Source organism: Stylophora pistillata, chromosome 11, assembly GCF_964205215.1.
Source record: "Stylophora pistillata chromosome 11, jaStyPist1.2, whole genome shotgun sequence".
NCBI lineage: Eukaryota > Metazoa > Cnidaria > Anthozoa > Scleractinia > Pocilloporidae > Stylophora > Stylophora pistillata.
In genome coordinates this window covers 24,332,891-24,351,480 of record NC_142529.1, presented here as the reverse complement: position 1 = coordinate 24,351,480, position 18,590 = coordinate 24,332,891, and the positions used below count along the sequence as shown (strand labels likewise).

General features: G+C 37.1%; 3 protein-coding genes across 3 annotated transcripts; all 3 read right to left on the bottom strand.

Annotated features, from left to right (window-relative positions):
* Positions 1-1,329: 1,329 nt before the first annotated feature.
* Positions 1,330-3,477, bottom strand: LOC148720750 (melanocyte-stimulating hormone receptor-like). The gene has a single exon (XM_088739232.1). The coding sequence runs from the start codon at positions 3,045-3,047 to the stop codon at positions 2,106-2,108; it is 942 nt and encodes a 313-aa protein (XP_088595358.1). The 5' UTR covers positions 3,048-3,477; the 3' UTR covers positions 1,330-2,105.
* A 5,132-nt stretch (positions 3,478-8,609) lies between these two features.
* On the bottom strand, positions 8,610-10,124 carry LOC148720749 (uncharacterized). Its single transcript, XM_088737667.1, has 3 exons — positions 10,084-10,124; positions 9,174-9,756; positions 8,610-8,972 (listed from the first exon to the last, which is right to left on the bottom strand). The coding sequence occupies exons 1-3, from the start codon at positions 10,122-10,124 to the stop codon at positions 8,610-8,612; spliced, it is 987 nt and encodes a 328-aa protein (XP_088593793.1).
* Positions 10,125-12,927: 2,803 nt separating this feature from the next.
* On the bottom strand, positions 12,928-14,477 carry LOC111343054 (uncharacterized). The gene has a single exon (XM_022950196.2). The coding sequence runs from the start codon at positions 14,362-14,364 to the stop codon at positions 13,075-13,077; it is 1,290 nt and encodes a 429-aa protein (XP_022805931.2). The 5' UTR covers positions 14,365-14,477; the 3' UTR covers positions 12,928-13,074.
* Between the last annotated feature and the right edge of the window lie 4,113 nt (positions 14,478-18,590).

Below are 18,590 nucleotides of genomic sequence, written 5' to 3'. Positions count from 1 at the left end.
GAGTTAAATATATATACAAGTATAAAAAAGAGATATCTGAGTAATTAGGCCAGTTTATACAGAATTCTAGATTCCTTATTTTAAATAAACTGCCTGTGATAAAATACAAAAAAATTAAAAACTAACTTAGACAAATAGCAACAACAATACGTAATCAAAAATTATAAAAATTTATCCTTACTTAAGTTAAATTTACTGATATAAAACTGATTCACTTTCTTACTAAACAATGATACTCGATCAATTGTCCTAATAGCTACAGGCAGGTCGTTCCATAAATCCACAATGCGATTAAAAAATGAGAATTTAAAAACATCGGTTCTAAAGCGACCCTTGGCAAGTATGGCTTCTGTGTTCCTCATATTGTATTTATATGATTTGAAGCTAACATATGATAGGACGTCAAAATCAATGTGCCCCTTCAGACATTTAAAAAAGAAACATAAATCTAACACCTCCCTTCTAAACTCGAGAGGCAAAAGACCTAATTTTAGTAAACGTTCTGGATAAGTTAAATCACATTTCAAGATAAATTTGGTGGCACGCCTTTGAACACGCTCAAGGGCCTTAATTTTTGCTTTAGTATAGGGAGACCAAACTTGAGATGCGTACTCCAGCTGCGGTCGTACCAACGATTTATATAGAATCAACATAGTTTTTTGGTCGCAATCAATGTTGCACGTTCTATAGATAATACCCAACATCTTATTTGCTTTACTTATAGCAAAGTCAATGTGATCGTTCCAGGATAAATTTGAAGAAACATGAACGCCTAGATCTTTCTCAGTTGAAACGACTGCAACCTGTGACCCACTCAGATTATATGATGTGTGCATAAAACTCTTTTTCTTTGTCACGATAAGGTGCTTACACTTATTAGCGTTGAAATTCATCAAATGCTCAGACGACCAACCAGTTAAGCTTAGCAAGTCTCTTTGTAGTTGAACTGCGTCAGCACCGTTATCAATAACTCGATAACACTTCATATCATCCGCATAGAGTTGGACAGTAGTCTTAGCATCCGTCACACTTGGGGCACTGTTAATATATATTATAAACAACAAGGGTCCCAGGATAGACCCCTGGGGCACACCGGTAGTTTGCAACTGAACAATGGTGTTTGTCTAAGTGACCTGTTTATCAAATTGGCAAATGACATTTTGGATAAGGCATTGTAAAACAGGGAAAAGGAACAATGGAAAGAATTAGTGTGTAACTGAGGAAAACAGTTTCTGAAACCTTTTGACAGGCGATGAATTGCCTTTGCCTGTCAGAATTATAATAAAAATCGAACAGGAAATTGAAAAACAAATAGGTTGTAAAGCAGATTTTTCTCGGTCCGGAAGCAATTTGAAGACTTCCTTTGGGTGAATCTGTGGTCACCAATACCATGTTATTCTAGCCAGGGTTTTGTTTTGTTTTGTTTTTATTTGGTTAACTTTACTAAATTTATTCTCCGCAACACGGTTTTGCTACCGAATAATATACAATCATTCCATTCTTGCAAAACATAAAGCTACAAAAAAGCTTTTTATATTATTTGCTTTATAACCTGATCGAAAAGGGTTAATATGAAATTTGACAACATCCTCCAGCCTTTATACGGATCGCATATAAATCGAGTTAGATATGAAAATGAAAACGACAGGTTGGAACTGAATATTATGTAACGAAAACAAGGTTTCCTTTATACCCTTTATTTTTTCACAACAGTCGTTCATACTATTTCCACCCTCTCTCTTCTTTAAACTTAAAAGCTGAGCGTGGTTTACAGGAGCGAGCAACTGCATACTGGTTTACTTCGCTCTTCAATTAATTTTGTTCACAAATTTGATTTGGAAATAAGACAGGGAATGTCTTTTTATAGGAGATATGGCAAGTGATTGCGCCTAGTAGGAGGCACCCTGATAGCTGCTCATTTAAACTAGGGATGTTCACAAAAACAATCCCAAAGTTTGTTCCCCTTTTTATATTGTTTGCGTTATAAACGTATGTAAAAGGCTAGTTGAATGTTTTTGTTGATTAATTATTTAATAGCAAAGTAGTTCCGTCGTAAACAAAGAAAGTTGTTATGTATACCACAGGTGACTGCAACAAGGTTTACATTATGCAGAGCAGACTGCTTGTTTGATTGTCTTCGTAACTGCTTGCCTCGCCCCTCTAATCCTCCAGCAGTAAAGGAACGGGTTTAAAGTAGAGTTAAAGAGAACCATGACATTTGCCATTCCCCCGAGTATAATGAGATTCGGAGATCTGTATTTACTAAAAGTGATAACAATATCCATTGTAAAACTTGGTGCATAACAGAAAACTAATGCTGACTGCACCCACAGTGCATTGTACACTGCCCTTTTGTATTGCGCCACGTTCAGTGCAATCTGTTGGCTCGGCTGTTGTTGAGTATGATCTTGCACTTGAGCCTGATGATGACTAAGAGCGCGGAAAATCTTTGTGTACGAGGCGATTGAGATAGCTAGGCAAGATAATATAAATATATAGCTGTACCAAAGGAACACACGGTAATTGAGATGGAAAAGTAAACCAGCGATTAGAGATAAAACCCAAATGATAGCTAAAATGATATAGGCGCGCCTCAAAGTTACAATCTCTTTGTATCTAAGTCCCAACAGCATTGCAAGAAGTCTGTCCACGCTTATGGCCGTTAACGTCGACAAAGAAGATGAGCATAACACATAGCCTGTTACGCCGGTTGCTTTAAATAAATATCGACAAAGACCCCAGTGTTCGCGAACCACGGACATCCAATATGAAGCATAGAGAGGCTGGCTTACCAGACCAACCAACAGATCGGTTGTTGCTAGACAACGATACACGAGTTTGGATGGCGGATGAAGGGAAGATTCTTTATAAAGGGCAACAAGGATAAGAGAATTTCCAAGAAATGCTGTGATGGAGAGGAGAAAGTTGACTGCCGCGAATGAAATGGACTGTTGTTTTAATTCACCTACCCAAAAGAAGGAGCATTCCGATCCTTCAAAGGTTTTCGCCTGTGTTGCACTCTCCGTTATATTTGCTGCCGCCATCATTCTGCGGTAACTTCCATTCTTTTGCAGGTTATTCTTGGTTAAAACGAGGAATATTTCGCCTTAATAGCCCTCTCCCAATAAAGATCAGTCAAACCATACTTTTGAATAACAGTTGCTTAAAAATTTCATCAGCAGCGTCTGATCATACAAAGTGTCTGAAAGGTGTCCAGTATGTCACGCGGAAGTGGAAAATATGTCAGTTTTTCCGCGTATTCAAATTAGCAAAGATGGAAGAAAAAGACATTTATGACAGGAAAACTTCACAATACGACAGAGAAGTAAAAAAAAAAAAGAAAAAACCTATTTACTCAAATTAGATAAACTCTCTGTGGTAGATTACTGACAGCAGACCGACCTTCGGCCCACGCGTTGACCAACGCAGAGGCCGACTTCTTTCTTGGATTGGATTCGTCACATTACCAGGATAATAGGGTAAATGATATTCATTCAAGTCATCTGGAGACGCCATGAATTGTTATCAGACTAGACAAACTGAGGTTAAAAAGCCAAATTTGTAAACAGTAACAAGTTTTTAGCAAATGAAAACTGAATTATATGAAAAAAATTCAAAATTAATGTATGGTTGCAGATACAAATGAATTCTAAAAATGTTTCAATTCTTGGTCACACCTAACTGGAGTTAGGAACTAAACGACGATTTGTTCAATATATTTTACTTATATCCTTTATATCCTAACAGTTTCATGTACTACTTACCCTCGTCTGTTACGCGCGCCAATTCATCATGATTATTTCCTATGGTCATGAGGCATTCAAAGTTGAAGAAGATTGTGGTCCCACTTTTTCAAGCAAGCTGTCGCTTAAATGGCATGTGATTAAATCATTCATGCTTCGATTCTCCTCTGCAATGAACTATTTACCTTTTGCAATCAAAATATATTTGAATAAAAGTATTGGTTATGTAAGGTTGGACGTGGAACGACGAAAAGAGAAATATTGAAACCCTTTTGATATCTCATTGAGATATAGAGTTCTGGGTAGCTCATTGAAATTACGGGAAATGATTTGTGAAATACTGCAAGCTTTGAAATGTCAGAAGATATATCAGATGAATGATCTACCGGAATTATGTAGATAGTTCTATGGTGTTGCTGGACTTCAAATGGGAATAACACAGCGATTCGCCCTCGGTTTCGTTGCAAATGAAGCTCTGACAAACAAAACTCGACAAAGGAAACTTTCGAACGCTTGACAAAAACTTCGTACAGCATTTTTCTTGTACAAAGAATCCCCCGGGGGGAAATCGTTTTCCCCTCAGCTTTTGTATTTTTCCTTTCTATTTCAACAGCTGTTTTCATGTATGTATCGAACATCAAAGAAATTTTAATTTTCACTGCAAAGCTGTTGAAAGTAGAACAGAAGAAGAAAAGAACAAAACATATTCTTCAAAACTCAGTAGAGCCATCGGGCCTTGTGCGAAAGTGGTAAAATATCCATGCATGAAAAGTATATAGGTAAGTCGGTCTGATCTTTGACATAATTTGGATATATCAACAAAGTTGAAATGGCAAATTGGCCACCATAACGATGACAAAAGCTGACGTTTCGAGAGTTAGCCCTTCGTCAGAGCTCCGACGAAGGGCTAACGCTCGAAACGTCAGCTTTTGTCATCGTTACGGTGGCCAATTTACCATTTCAACTTTGTTGATATATCCAAATTATTTCGTTACTCCCACCGACGCAGCCCCAAACAGTTTCTTTCAAAACTATCAGCCTTTATTCATTTTGATCTTTGACAGCTGTGTGTTTTGGTTCCACGTTTATGTGAGTTCTGTTGGTAAGTAGGGCAATAGACCAAAAGCTACCTTGAATGGATAAACGAAAATAAATCACCAAAAAAAATTCTCCAAGCGATACAGGTTGTATCAGTTTGTCATAATTTATTTTAGAGTTCTTTTTGTCGGCCAAAGAAAGTAACTGGATTGTAGTAAAGGAAGTTTTATGGCCTGTAAGTCAAATATTGTTTATATAACTACTGAAAGCTTTTAGCACTTGAATTTTTTTCAATCGAAGAGCGTTGGACTTTAAGTAAATAACGAATCCACTAATATCGAAGGTGGGCAGTAAAAACTGGGAAATCTTTGGACAAATATATATGAGAAAAAAGCGTTCAAAAAATTTTGAAAAGTAGGTGTTGTAGCGACAAAATGTTGAAGGATTCTTGAATTGGATGGTAAACACTTTTTGGGAAAAAAAAAAAAAAGAACTATGTTGATATTTGAAAATAAAAGAGTCCTTAGAAGAGAACCCTAAAGTTTATCTCTACTCATTTTTTATATACCCCTTTCTCGAAAACATCTATTTTAAGAAGGTTTTTTTGCCAAAAAACGCTCATCATATTGCGATCTTCGATATGAAAAATTGCAAATGAAGACAAAATGTATTATTCTGATCTCTCAGTAATGGTTCTTTCCAGAACAGGAAACCTAGGTGCTCTGTCTTGTGTTTGTTCGCAATCAATTCCTTATTATCAATGTAGTATTTTTACTAAAACAAACACCATAATGGATATGGCCTCATTTAAATGATTCTTGACTAACTTGAAAGCTTCTAACCCTCTCTGGAACAGCCAAGAAGCGCTATTCACTTGTGTGGTATGCACTCGATTATAAAAAAAAACCTTGAACCCTGATTAGAAAGTTTTAGGAGTTCACGCTAAGATCAAAGGATTTATGGGTGTATACATGTAAATAGCAACCACAAGTTGCACTCGGTAAATCACAGAAACCATCTACGCTTTCCTGAAAGAAAATAATTGTCATAACTAAAGAGCCATGAATAATGGATAAAGTAAAGTACTAATTACGTAACTGTGCAAACATTTCCCATGAAGCCATTCGGTCTTATCGTTCATGGATCATACTTTCTGGCTGTCTACATTTGTACAATCGAGTGTATATTTAACAATTATTCCACGAGCGCGCGTTGGATATGAGATGATAGATAGCCAACGGACGTGGCGCGTAGCGCCGATTTGGCTATAATCATCTCATATCCAACAAGCGCGAGTGGAATAATTGTTTCATTTCCAAAAAAACGCCCCCAAGATATTAGACAAATCTTCTTGACTTTATTTTGCAAGAAGAAACCGAATGTTGCAATGTACAGTTATTAGATTATGGTATATTGTCTCATATACTATAATGGCTAAGCCAATAAAAAGTCTTAAATTGCATTATCCAATGATCCATCTTTAACTAATAACTTATGTTAACTTCAAATATTAACAGAGTATAACACCAGCTGTTTCGGAGCCTTATAGGATAGGGATGTCAAGAAAGATCGTTTTTATAGGCATTTTAGTGTTTTGTAAGTGATTTCACAATAAAATGATCACCTCTTTGGTCATCATTTGGATGGAATAAGTGAGGTAAATAAAATCTGCCGGATAAATCAATGTGAAGTCCTTGATAACGATGATCGGTGTATGCGCATGCTACACAGGTGAAGGGTGCTTTCCGACGCACCGATTGGGTGGCTCGCAAGTGACTAGCTCGTACTATATTCACCTCCGAGAAGCGAGAGAGACAAAATCACGCGTCAACAATTGGATTTCCATTTTTTTTGTATGTTGAAAGGAAAAAACTATTTTTTTTCTATTTCTTTGTTGTATTTATTAAAACAATTCTTGATCCCCGTAACGGGCGAAGTTGTGATAATCGATTCGCCGTTTCGCGGCTCGATAAACATCCACCACTATACACCCCCATTTGGGTGAACAATTGTTAACTACTAATATACGAGTGAATAGAATAATAATGATAAACTATACTTAATGCATTTTTTTTTGAAGGTATGGCTAAATCGTTGATGAATTGTGGTCAGTACCCGAGCAATAAAACGTTGATCGGAGGAATTGTTTAGTGCTATCTCAAAGTTATTCACATTCATTTTGCTAAATTCTAGTTTTATCGTCGTGTGTTTTACAATCAGGTCTGTGGACTGATCAGAGTAATATTGATACATCGCCGTAGAAAATTGATCTCCTATTATGATGAATAACTGCTGTTTACCTCTTTAGTTACATAGTAAGTTACTTTTCCTTTTTTGTTTTAAAGGAAGTTTCAAATCCCCATCGATAAACAGACTTAACATTATGCGTGCTGCAACTGGTCATTAAAAATAGTTCGTCAGAGTAATAGGCTTTGGTAAAAAATTACTTCCTTTATCTTTAGTCTGTCTGAAATAGCGCACAATTTGTACATTTTTTAAAAAGTTTTCTTCCCATTCAAGTGAACATTTCGTAACACAAGAGCAAACTATCATGAAACAGATTATAAACTAATCAGAGAACCGATCTTTGTTCTTACCAAGGCAAATTAAAATGTAAAATGTTTTCATAATCAGTCTCTATCTATGCATTTCTGATTAAAAAAAAACAGATTGAATCTGTTTGCAAGGCATCACCGTCAAGTTATCTCAGCCCACGTTGCTTTTTAAATACCTAGTTGAATCTGAGTGGAGCTCCTCAAACTCAGAGTGAAGTAACTTTCTTAAACGTAGTTATCTTTTCGATAGTCAAAAACTCTCTGAAATCTCAGGTAGCAGCTGGCTAGTTAGACAAAAGCATGGCGCACCGATAGATTATCAAAGTCACACCTCCTGTGTCCTTTTTATATCATAATATTAAAACTAAATGAAGACAGATTACTTCTCGCGTCGTAAAGTGAGGATTTTGTGGGATCAATAACACCGTCTGTAGCCACAATTGACGATGGCGGTTTCGAAATTGCAATTTTGGATTAGAATATTTTGATGGAATTCAATTTTCTTCTGAAAATTCCAATTTTGTTTCCTAGAAAGCTATCCGCAATTAATAATAGCGATAACATTATTTATAATAAACAGTTTTCCCAAGTGGAAGGACATCGGTGAAAATTGACGACCTATTAGAAATTTAGGAAGGATCACAGAGGTTCATGAAGAATGGTCGAAACCATAAACCAAACCAACAAAAATGAGATCTTTGTATTCACTAAGCTCATTCTCACCATTTTTCAAATTTTTTACCGCCGCTCATCCCCTTAGTACGAATTTCCTTCTCTCCTCAGGCTTCCTCTGTTATCAAAATCGACGACGGCGGCCATAATTTTCGCGAAGAAAATATTAAGTACTCGCTCGCCAAAACTTCTCCTATTATGCACAGTATTCTCCCGGATGAACTCATCAACCTCTCATATTGCATCAATTCCCTTTTTCCTTTTATTTTCCTTACATAGCGATCTCTTTATCTTTCCCAGAATAATTTATACAACTCTAACTGATTTCAATGAACAATTTAACACTCGTATTTCTTAGAACAGCTGTATTTAATCCGTTAGAACAAGCTTATTTATACCTTTTAGTCATTTGCAGGACTCATTCATCGCTGTAGTTTGTTAAACAAATTAAAACGATAAGGTTGTTTCTTTTTCTAGACGAATCGTATGTAGTGCTTAGCAGAACGCAATGCATGAGGTTTAATTTCTTTTAGAAACACATATTTGGAAACAAGCTGTCGAATTTACACCTCTACTAATATACGGGGTGGCTATCTGTATCTTAAATTGTGGAATAAAACGAAGCAAATCGATGAGATTGAGATTGTTTTTCAGTGTCCATCACTGTCTTAGGAGGTGCCGACATTCTCCTTTTCATCTCATGTGGCTTCATATTCTTCCTCCCAAGCGTTCCTGTGTAAGATTGTGATCGTTTGAGGCGTAAGGTTCCTTCGATGTCTACGAGCTCTTTTACATCTGATGAACCAGCTGAAACACCATTCTGCCCTGTGCAACACCCTTTGAGATATGTGTGCTCGACTTTCTGTGTCTCAGTCTCAAATCCTAACATTTGAAGAAGAGCTTTCCTATAGCGTTCGTTTCTATAGAAATAGAGGACGGGATTCACTAGAGAGTTTATTTGGACCTTTAATTGAGCCCACGGAAAAGCCGAATAAGTGCGAAAAACTGGTAAGTATGATATTGAAGTCATGACTACTAGTCCCGGAAGACTCCAAACGACGACTGCTATTGACAGCAGAAACGCAGTGTAGGCAAGTTTTCTTTCCATTTTTGTTTTGATTGAGACACTCAATGAGCTGATTTGACATCTGTTTTGTCACCGTACCTCGATATAAATCCTGCGATAAAAATACAGCATCATTAAATTTCCAGTGAGCCAGCTGCAGTTAAATTCAATATCCAGTGCAAATGCAACCTCATTTACATCAACAAAAGCTAGTGCTAGATACAAAGCCTCTTCTGCGACGCCCTCTATCCAAGCGATTAAAGTATACCTCTTTATGAGTCCTTTTGTGGCTATAACTTTGTACTTTGTCCACTTAACTATCGCCACATACCTCTCCCATGCTATCAGCACTAAATGGTGATAGGAAGCAATAAAGATGGTGATGAGTACAGAGACACTGGTTTCATTTAGCAAACAGATAGTTTTATATGATACAGTTCCTCGAAGAATCAGTGCATCCACAGCGATTGTCAGTGGCATTGAAACTACGCCAACTAAAAGATCAGCCACGGCCAAACTAGCTATCAGAATGTTAGAGTTTGTTTTTAGCCCTTTTCCTTTCCTTATGGCTAAGATCACGAAGATACTTAGGCAGATTATACAAGGACAAGCAGCAACTGCAACGCTGATGGTGAGCCGAGGGGAAAGTGTTTGCTTTAAGTCCCATTTGAATTGCGATAAGCTTGGGCAAAAAAAACCTGACTAAGAGGAATTGTTCAATGCATCCCCAAAGTTACTTACATTCATTTCGTTAAAGTTCAGTTTTTGGGCCTTGTGTCTTCAAGTCAGGCTAGTAAACTGATTCCCGCATAGAAAATAGGACGCCGGCTATAAATTGTCTTTCAAGTAGTGTTTTGTTTGAAAGCAAGTTTTAAATCCCTAAAAGAAATACATTTTTCATCATAATATGAACTTAACACTATGTGCGTTGCGATTGGTCACTGCTCGTGATCTGTCAAAGCTATAACAAGAGATGAGCGTCGGTTAAAAATTGTTTTCTTTGACTCACCGATTGGGAGCCGTGGGGAAAGTGTTTGCGTTAAGTCCCATTTGAATTACGATATGCTCGGGCAAAAAAAGTCTGACTCGAGTTACTTACATTCATCTTCTTAAACTCCAGTTTTATGGCCTAGCGTTTTAGAGTCAAGCTAAGAAATTGATTCCCGTGTAGAAAATAGAACGCCGCCTAAAAAGTTGCCTTTCAGGTTGTGTTTTATTTGAAAGCAAGTTTCAAATCCCTGAGAGAAATGCATTTTTCATCATAATATGGACTTAACGCTATGTGCGTTGCGATTGGTCACTGCTCGTGATCTGTCAAAGCCATGACAAGAGATGAGCGTCGGATAAAAATCGTTTTCTTTAATTAAGTATTAAACATAATTTATCAGGGTTAGGGAGGGGCGGGGGATATTTGGAGGATGATATAGCTTTCAGGGGAGACGGAGGAGGAATATTAATCAATCGACATTAATAGAGTAGAACAATGATTGTCGAATAACTGTAGATAATGGAGGGGTCGTAAATGAGGATTATACAGAGCCTTATGGGTTGATCTTATAAATTATTACGTGAAACAACCAAATCCGTCGACCCTTCCCCCCTCGCCATGGATAAATTATGACTGGTCTCTGGAGCAGAATTTATCCGACATGCTGGGAACTGTCCCCGCATGGAAATAAAATTAATCGAAAGTAGTTTTCGCATAATGGGGAAAGAAAAGTAACCGACCAGTTGTGCGACATTCATCTTGGCTGGGAAGCCGCTTGTTTGTGCTTACCACGTTTTTATTTTTTCTCTTGTTATCTCTGAATGGGAAAAAAATACTCAATTGATAAGCATCATCGTCAAATTATTCCAGTACATGTTTTTCTCTTTGTGTCGGCTGTTTGTTAAGTAAAGTGCCAGATTTAGAGGAAATTTAGTTTTGGACGTGGTTATCTGTTAAACAGTAATAACTGAAACTCATTCTGAAATTTTCTTTTGGCGGCTGGTTATTAAGGCAAAAGTTTAACTTTACAATAGATTATCAGCATCAAATCGAGTTTATTCCCTTTTAAAATCTCTCTATTAAGAAAATAAATGAAAACAGTTTAGTTGAATTATACAAGCACCAAAACGATACTTTGGTGGCATCATGAACATAGTCTGTAGCTAAGATGAAAACCCATGGTGTCGAACTGAAATTGCACAATATTTTGATAAAATTCGATATCCTTGTAAGAATTTCATTTATCATGTATTTCTGGAAATGTAACTAGATTTCCAAAGATTATTTCGGTGAAATAGCTTTAAGGAGCGATTTTGCATGAGAGCTTCTCTTTGTCAAGTTCGCAAACATATCGGAGAGGAGTTCCGCCTCTGAATTTTCATTTCTATTTCTTTATGATATATAATTGCGCTGTACTCCTCAAATTTCAAACGTTCGCCTCAATGGTTTATACAGCTGTATTGATTAAGCTGGAGACAAGGAACAATATGAGTCCTAAAGCTTCCAACAATCATTTTATATTTTCATCAAGCAAGGCAATCAAAACGGACAGAAAAAAAAGTTGGCTAATACAAAACAGGCAAATGATGATGTTGAGAGCTTTTGTCAATATACTTCACGCTTCTACTACATTTTTCGCACCAGTCTTTATCTTTTCGTTGTTGTTTTCTTTCTGAACCCTTATATTTTATTTGCTTTGCTTTTTCCCTGATCCTTTTTCCTGTTTGTTTGTTTTCTTTTTATCTCAGACATTTTTTAGCATGTCTGTCCTTTGGGGTTTAGATACTTTTATTTTTGTTTTCCCTTTTAATGTGTATTGTGTTTGGGCATTGTTTTCTACCGATCGGTGAAGGATGGCCAAGTCAATCATTTCGGAATTTCATAGACAAATCCGTGAAGCAATTCACAAATAAATTTATTGTAACACCAGCTTGGGCTCTCACAGTATTTCACGCATGCGTAGGCTGGCAGAGCTGCGGTAAACTAAAAAGGACATAATATAGAATATAAAGAAATAAATCAATATGTTTTCTAAAAATATCAAGTTAAGAGTTTTTTTAAGTAAGTACAAGTTCTGTAAGGTTTCCTGATCAGGAAAAAAATTAAAAAGGATGAAAGTCTAATGGGGGCCGGCATTGTGAATTTTCGACGACAACAGCCGAAAGAAAAAAACGACAAAATGCAACAACAACAACAACAACAACAACAACAACAAAAACAGATGCTTGACCCAGTGTCGCTAAACAGGCTCTTTAACCATTAAACTCTCAAAATTGATCAACATGAAACTTCTCTCTGTAATATTCCAACATTATCCAGCAAACAGGTAAAGAGAATATTCAAACTAGTTGTTAACAGTGATCTAACGCCAAATTCTTAAAACTAATTTAAAAGGAACTGTTTAGCAGCTAGAGGGGAGAGTTAACGATCAGATCTTGGGAGTTGAAGGGTTAATGTGATGTGGCAAGATAAGACCTAACACATCCAACAACATATGTAAAAAGACCGTACGTTCTTTCTATAGTCAAGATAAAAATACAAAAAGAGAACACGGTAACAATTAACAAGAGTCTCATTCTGCGACGAATAGAAAGAACCTTGGCATTCTTTCAATCCATAAAAGTTTCCGCGCTTTTAATGCTTCACTAAGCGTCGTTGAATTTATAAAGAATACTTTTATATCTTTGGGAAGTCTAAGATCGCTTAAATGGATGTGATCACGGCGAAGAAGGGCAACATGACTTCAAGACAGAGTCATCTTTTTTATTTCTGGTCGGAGGCCTGACGACAGTTCCCGACGACGCGAGGGGGGGTAAAATTCGCCTCGCGTGATAAGGAGAACTTTCGTGCATATTTCCGTTTCTTGTCCAGTGACCAAACTTTGCTCTGAAAAAGCCCTGGCGGAAATTTAAACTGTTTTGATTTCGTGTCCTAGCAGCGAGAGGACTGTTCAAAAGGATCACTTTGTGAAGCTTTCCTGAGGTGGAAAATAATTTTTTTCCTTTCAACAAATCAAAAATTTGGCGTTGTTATAACAACTGCTAATCCACACAGTGAGTCATTTCTGAAACTAGCAGCGGCAAAAGTGTCCTCGTCTGGGGTCCACAATGCTTGAGCCGCCATTTGTATCCCGCCGTCCCTCACAGCTCCAATGTACACGAGGCAGGCTATTTTCCGCTGGCCACATCCGCTCGTTTGTTTTTCACCATCGCTGCTACCACAAAGTCGCGTTATTATCTTACTTATGCTCCTGCTCGCCCGATCGCAGCTTGTCGGGGAGTAATCATCCATGGTTAGCAGATGCGACCTCAAGACCTCTTCCAAAATTCCCTGCAAGTGAAAATCATCTGGTTTAAAAAAGTCACCCGTGCTATTCTCTTTGCCGTCTGAGTCCCCTCGGAGTCGATTTGCCTTGATATGACGGCCTGATAACACAAAATTGCTCTTAGCGTCTGAGGTGGTTAAGTTTTCCAGATTAAAAGCCAGATCTTGGATTTGGTTTGAGAAGTCATTAATCATTGTTTCGTAATCATTCACCAGACCATCTTCTTCTTCTTTGATTGGCACACCAGTTGGATCTGATCCACGTCTTTCTCTCTGGGCTAAATGTTCGTACGCTTTGCTGAAAGAAGGATACAGCCTTTTGGCCAAACGAGCATCTTTTCTAGGGCCTACTTTGGTCTCTTTGTTTTGAACCGCGTCATGATTAGAACCGATATGTTTAAAGCACGTATTGGATGCTGTCGCTTTGCTGAAAAGATGCAACGGCGACACTGCCTTTCGTTTCAGTTTCGGACGCAACTTTTTCAAACTTCCCTGACTTTCGAAATTTTTCTTGAGGTTTTTCTTGCCTGGGATTGTGGGATCTGAAAGTCTTCGTCTTTGGCTGGGAGAAGATTCTTTTGTTTCGGCCGCTGAACTTTGAGATAAGCTTCTTAGAAACATTTTATAACCTCGTCCGCCTGCGGGAGAGTTTTGCGGCAAACGTGACATTTCTGTGTCGCTTGCAAGTCCTTCAAGTTTGAAATTCCTGACTCGTTCCTTTTGCAACTCACTTTTTCCAAATTTCTTGTCGATGGAGAACCAGTTTGTTTGTTTGTGACTGTGACCGCTTTGTGAATGCTTTTTCTCCAGACTGGCCGGATTTTGCACTTCGGAATTAGTGGTTGAAGATTCATTCTCCGGACCAGAAGAAAATGTCAAAACTGGTGTTATCTTCAAAATGACGTGGATTTCGTCATCATTATCAGATCTCGAGAGATTTCTCGCCTCTTCCTGCTGATGTTCGTGTTCGGTAGTCATAACTTTTGCTTTCAGTCAGCTCTGTTTGTAAATCGTCAAGACGCTTCGTAAACAAAAGAGCTCATTATAGGGCAGAAAACAATGGCTTGTCCAAATCACTTTATCGCAGCTTTAAGAGCTTTGTTAGCCTCTTTTGTCGCGTTTATGAAATCATTGCTCTAGCAGTTGACAGCTTCGAAAATGAAAACCAACAAGATAATATTCTTTCCTAGTAATCTGAAAAAAAATACATTTTCAAGATAATTTTAGAATACATTGCAAAAACGCCTCTGAGAAAATGATCTTTACTTTATTTGTTGAGATTACGTATTTATGCTGTGTAATTCAACTGATTAAAAATTCATTCCAGCGTGAAATTAGAAAAAGATTACTCGTAAGTTATTTCTATAATCTATTAATACTTAAGAAGACGCAAATCTGTAAGAAGCAATAGCAATGTCTCGAAAACTTCTCCTGTACGGCATAGTGGAGTTTCAGAGCTTCAAGTTGTCAAATTAATCTTTCTGAAAATTATTTGTTTTCATCCTCGGACCACCATGTTCTTTCCGAGCAAATTGAACTTGCCCAAGGCAGGACTCTGTCGTTGAACATAATGTTTGATGACTCGCTTTCTGAACTGCTCGGTTAAAATGCCCGTTTCAGCCCGCATCGTCCTATTGAAGGAAAAAGAGTTATGATTCCAAATTGGCTGAATTAAGTTTCAGTCATTCATAACATCATTCTTAAAACACTAATTAATGTAATCATCAATTCCGAAAAAAGCATTGCCTGTAATTTCTATATCAGGATCAAAACAAGGCAGCCCTAAGCAACTCAATTGTAAAGTTGTGTTTAATATTTAAAATGAATTACTACTGAAGGAGATGCGTAAACTATAAAATAATATATCAGAGGATAAAAAGCCGATCGAGAGCAGCTCTTGATGGATTTTTATTGTTTTTTATCGGCGAGATCCTTCAAGACTTCTCAAGAGAGGCTTCAAACACACAAACATGTTTGTATAATTAATATGACAATTAGTCCCTTATAAAATGAAAAAACCATTGAAACGGAAAGATATTGTTTCTCAGGAAATAACTCAGTGAAACAGCATACTCGGTTAAAGAAACTAAATTTACTCCCTGCTGAATCTTGTCAGGGAACCCATGACCCTTCTAAGATAAATTAATTACGGCCAGGTTTATGGAAAAATACTACATTTACGACTACTATATAAAACAAATGTTAAGCTTAAGGGCAAAGGCTGAAATGTATATGATATATTTTAATATAGAGGGTACGTTTCTAAATAAAACTGTAGTACTGCATGCGTCGATGGGGGGTATAACAAAGTAATTTGGTTTTCTTAACTTAGTTGATATAGTCAATTGGCCACCGTAAAGAATTCCTAATACCGCTGTTGCGAGCGTTAGCCCTTCGCCAAAACGACACGCGAAGTGCTAACGCTCTAAAAATCATCCTCAGGAACTTCTTGACGGTGAAAAATTTACATTATAGTATTGTGGTTGGTTTATTTTAAGCCTTGTGACTGAAGCGAAAGATCCGGTTTTAGTGAGTGACAAAGGTTTCCTCTTCGTTTTTTGCTTGTAATGCGGCCGAACCTATGGCCCTAAGCTATCTTATATTAAACATATTCCTAAAAATCTTTTAAGAATAACTTTAAGAAGTAGAGGTCGAGAAAATCACTCAACTCCAAACTTAAGAGTTTTTCTTTCTCGGCTCAAATGCGCCGCTGTCCAGAGAGGAAAGGTGAGCTAGCACAGCTATCAAATGTCAAGCACAAAAAGACCGATTTTGCTCTATTTTCGCACGGGAAAATTTCCAAATAAACATAAAAGAAAAAGTTACTACACGAGCAAATCGATATACTCATAGAAATTTGAAAAGGGAAACAAAAGTACGAAAAAGGTCAAGTTCATTCGAAGACTTAATAATGCATTCTTACACGTAGTAACGTTTGAAAGCTGTGTAACGTGGGCCCAGTGGACTGAAATGACTATGAAAGTCAATGTTGAGCAGCTCTTGCGTACGAAACAGATGATCACACTCTATTTGGGTGAGTGACGTATTGCGTTTGTTGGGAAAAACTCAAAAGATGAACAGAGGAGGTTAACTTTACTCAAGTCAAGGCACTAAAGGGATCAGTACGTGGTAAGTACTGTTTTTCAAAACAACTAATTAAATTCCATTTGCTATTGTTGGCTCTTCATTGGCTTAACTTCTAGATCAAAGAGTCGTCTTTCAAATTGTTCCAACTAAAAAAAAAAGCATGAACTGAGTGAGGTTAGTACTACATTTGTAAATGATTCAGTACAAAAAAACACAGACTAAATCGATCAATTAACACGATCGAGTTTAACTAGGACTGCAAGTGATAATTTTATCAAATAAGGCTTCCTAGTCTCAAATCATTAAATTCTGACATCCTCTGAGTTTGCTCTAACGCTACGCTATTGCACCATCTTTACGCAGAATTCCAGCCATATTGTGGGAAAATTGCTCACAGTTTGTCTTCGAACTAAATACAGATCATTTGCTTTCCCCACGACTGAAGGGAAAATGAGGAGAGATACGTTGCCATTTTAACAAAATTTTTAAGCGATATCGCGATTTCATGCATTTCAGTTTTGAACTTTAGTTTCTTTTTACTGATGTTGGAATTGAGCTTGTTGAAATGTAATAAATCTATTTCACTTCACAGGGAATTTCAGTTCTCATTATTCATTGCATTTTACCACAAGATTAAGATTCAGTTGGAAGTTCTGTCTTGAAACGGTAAGTTATCTGTAGATGGTGACTAACGTTAACCAATAATTGTGATTTGCGCGATTGAAGACAAACTTGATAAATGAGACAAATGGATTGGGTTGCATTCTATCGGTGCTTTACTCTAAGATGCCACATTATTAACTACTAGTTACTCTTGAAGGCTTTGAAGTGTTTTAAAGAGAGAAGATTAAATTCAGTCATATCTAAATTTTAAGCAAAATGATAACTTGGGGAAGGAAGAGCGATTAAAAAACTCGAATCACACTTACGAAGTAGAATCTTTGCATGGGAGGACGAAATTTTCGTTAAAATGCGCAAAAACGGTGATTCCAGTAGTTTTTTGTGTGTGTGTGTGTGTGTGCGTTTATATGTTCTCCTTTATTCGGTCATGCGACTTTCAGTTTGAAAAGAGTGCATCGTGCGATTATACAAATAATGATGGAAATTCTACGAGGAAGACGTTTTTTAGTTTTCATTCGTAAAAAATAAGTCCATAAACTTTTTCCTGTTCAGGTCAAGTTTTTCTTTTTTTTTTTCCGAAGCTAAAAAAAAATTACCGAGAACGAGTGTTTTTTGGCATCTCATCAGAAAATTCAATCCAAGAATAACTGATGCCTCTTTTTGCGATAAGAATCATTTGATTTCTCTGAACTTGGCGGAAAGTTTCACTTTCCAGGGCAGTGCATTTAATGGTTGGGTGAATGGATTTATAGAAGTATAGAAGCACAAGCTTTAACTGTCTTCTGATGATAGTAAAGAACAAACAAAAGATCCTCACATCCGACAAAGGGGGGGCCTGTTGGAGCAGGAATTTTTAGCAGGTTTACAGGAAGCTGATGGATTCTGTAACATCCTGTCACTAGAATTTATGGGCAAACCAGGATGCTTTATTAATACACATTGGAGGGAGGGGAGGGGGCTACAAGCACCCAAAGAACCCCCTCTTCCTTGGATACTCCCCCGTGAAGGTCATTCCTTCGAGGCCAAATTGTGAAAACTGTAAAATTGCTGAAAATAGAAATTAATTAACTATCAGATAAGCTAAAGAATAACATAATGGGCTGGGGTCTTTTAAGTTCACTCATGCAGAATGAACGAGTGGTGATATACACATTCAACAAAATTGGAAAAGATTTGAAAAATATATCTTCACACTAAAAAAAGGAGGTTACAAATAGGGGGTGGGGGAACCTTAGCTCTCACATGATATTATATTTATGAAATCCAAGATCAAAAATAGTCTTACCCTCGAAAGGAAAGGGAAACAGAATATATATATAGATGCATTTTTTTTGTTAAAAAATTCTTGATGTTAAAGAATGTAAAAATGGCCGATCGAGCTCGAGGGAGGTGTCACGACTATCAAAGACTTGATAGCGTCGAGTTAATACATAATATCTGGGTACTGATCCTTTCGCTGCAAAACATTACAAGAGTTTTACGCTTTATTCCATGAT

What these genes read in the sequence shown, in the direction of transcription:
- LOC148720749 (XM_088737667.1), bottom strand. Translation starts at nt 10,124, where the DNA reads ATGGGACTTAACGCAAACACTTTCCCCACGGCTCCCAATCG. An exon ending in TTCCCCACGGCTCCCAATCG is followed by an intron (nt 9,757 to 10,083) that starts GTGAGTCAAAGA and finishes TTTTTGCCCAAG; the next exon opens with CTTATCGCAATTCAAATGGG. An exon ending in ATCGCAGGATTTATATCGAG is followed by an intron (nt 8,973 to 9,173) that starts GTACGGTGACAA and finishes GCTCAATTAAAG; the next exon opens with GTCCAAATAAACTCTCTAGT.
- LOC111343054 (XM_022950196.2), bottom strand. Translation starts at nt 14,364, where the DNA reads ATGACTACCGAACACGAACATCAGCAGGAAGAGGCGAGAAATCTCTCG.
- LOC148720750 (XM_088739232.1), bottom strand. Translation starts at nt 3,047, where the DNA reads ATGATGGCGGCAGCAAATATAACGGAGAGTGCAACACAGGCGAAAACC.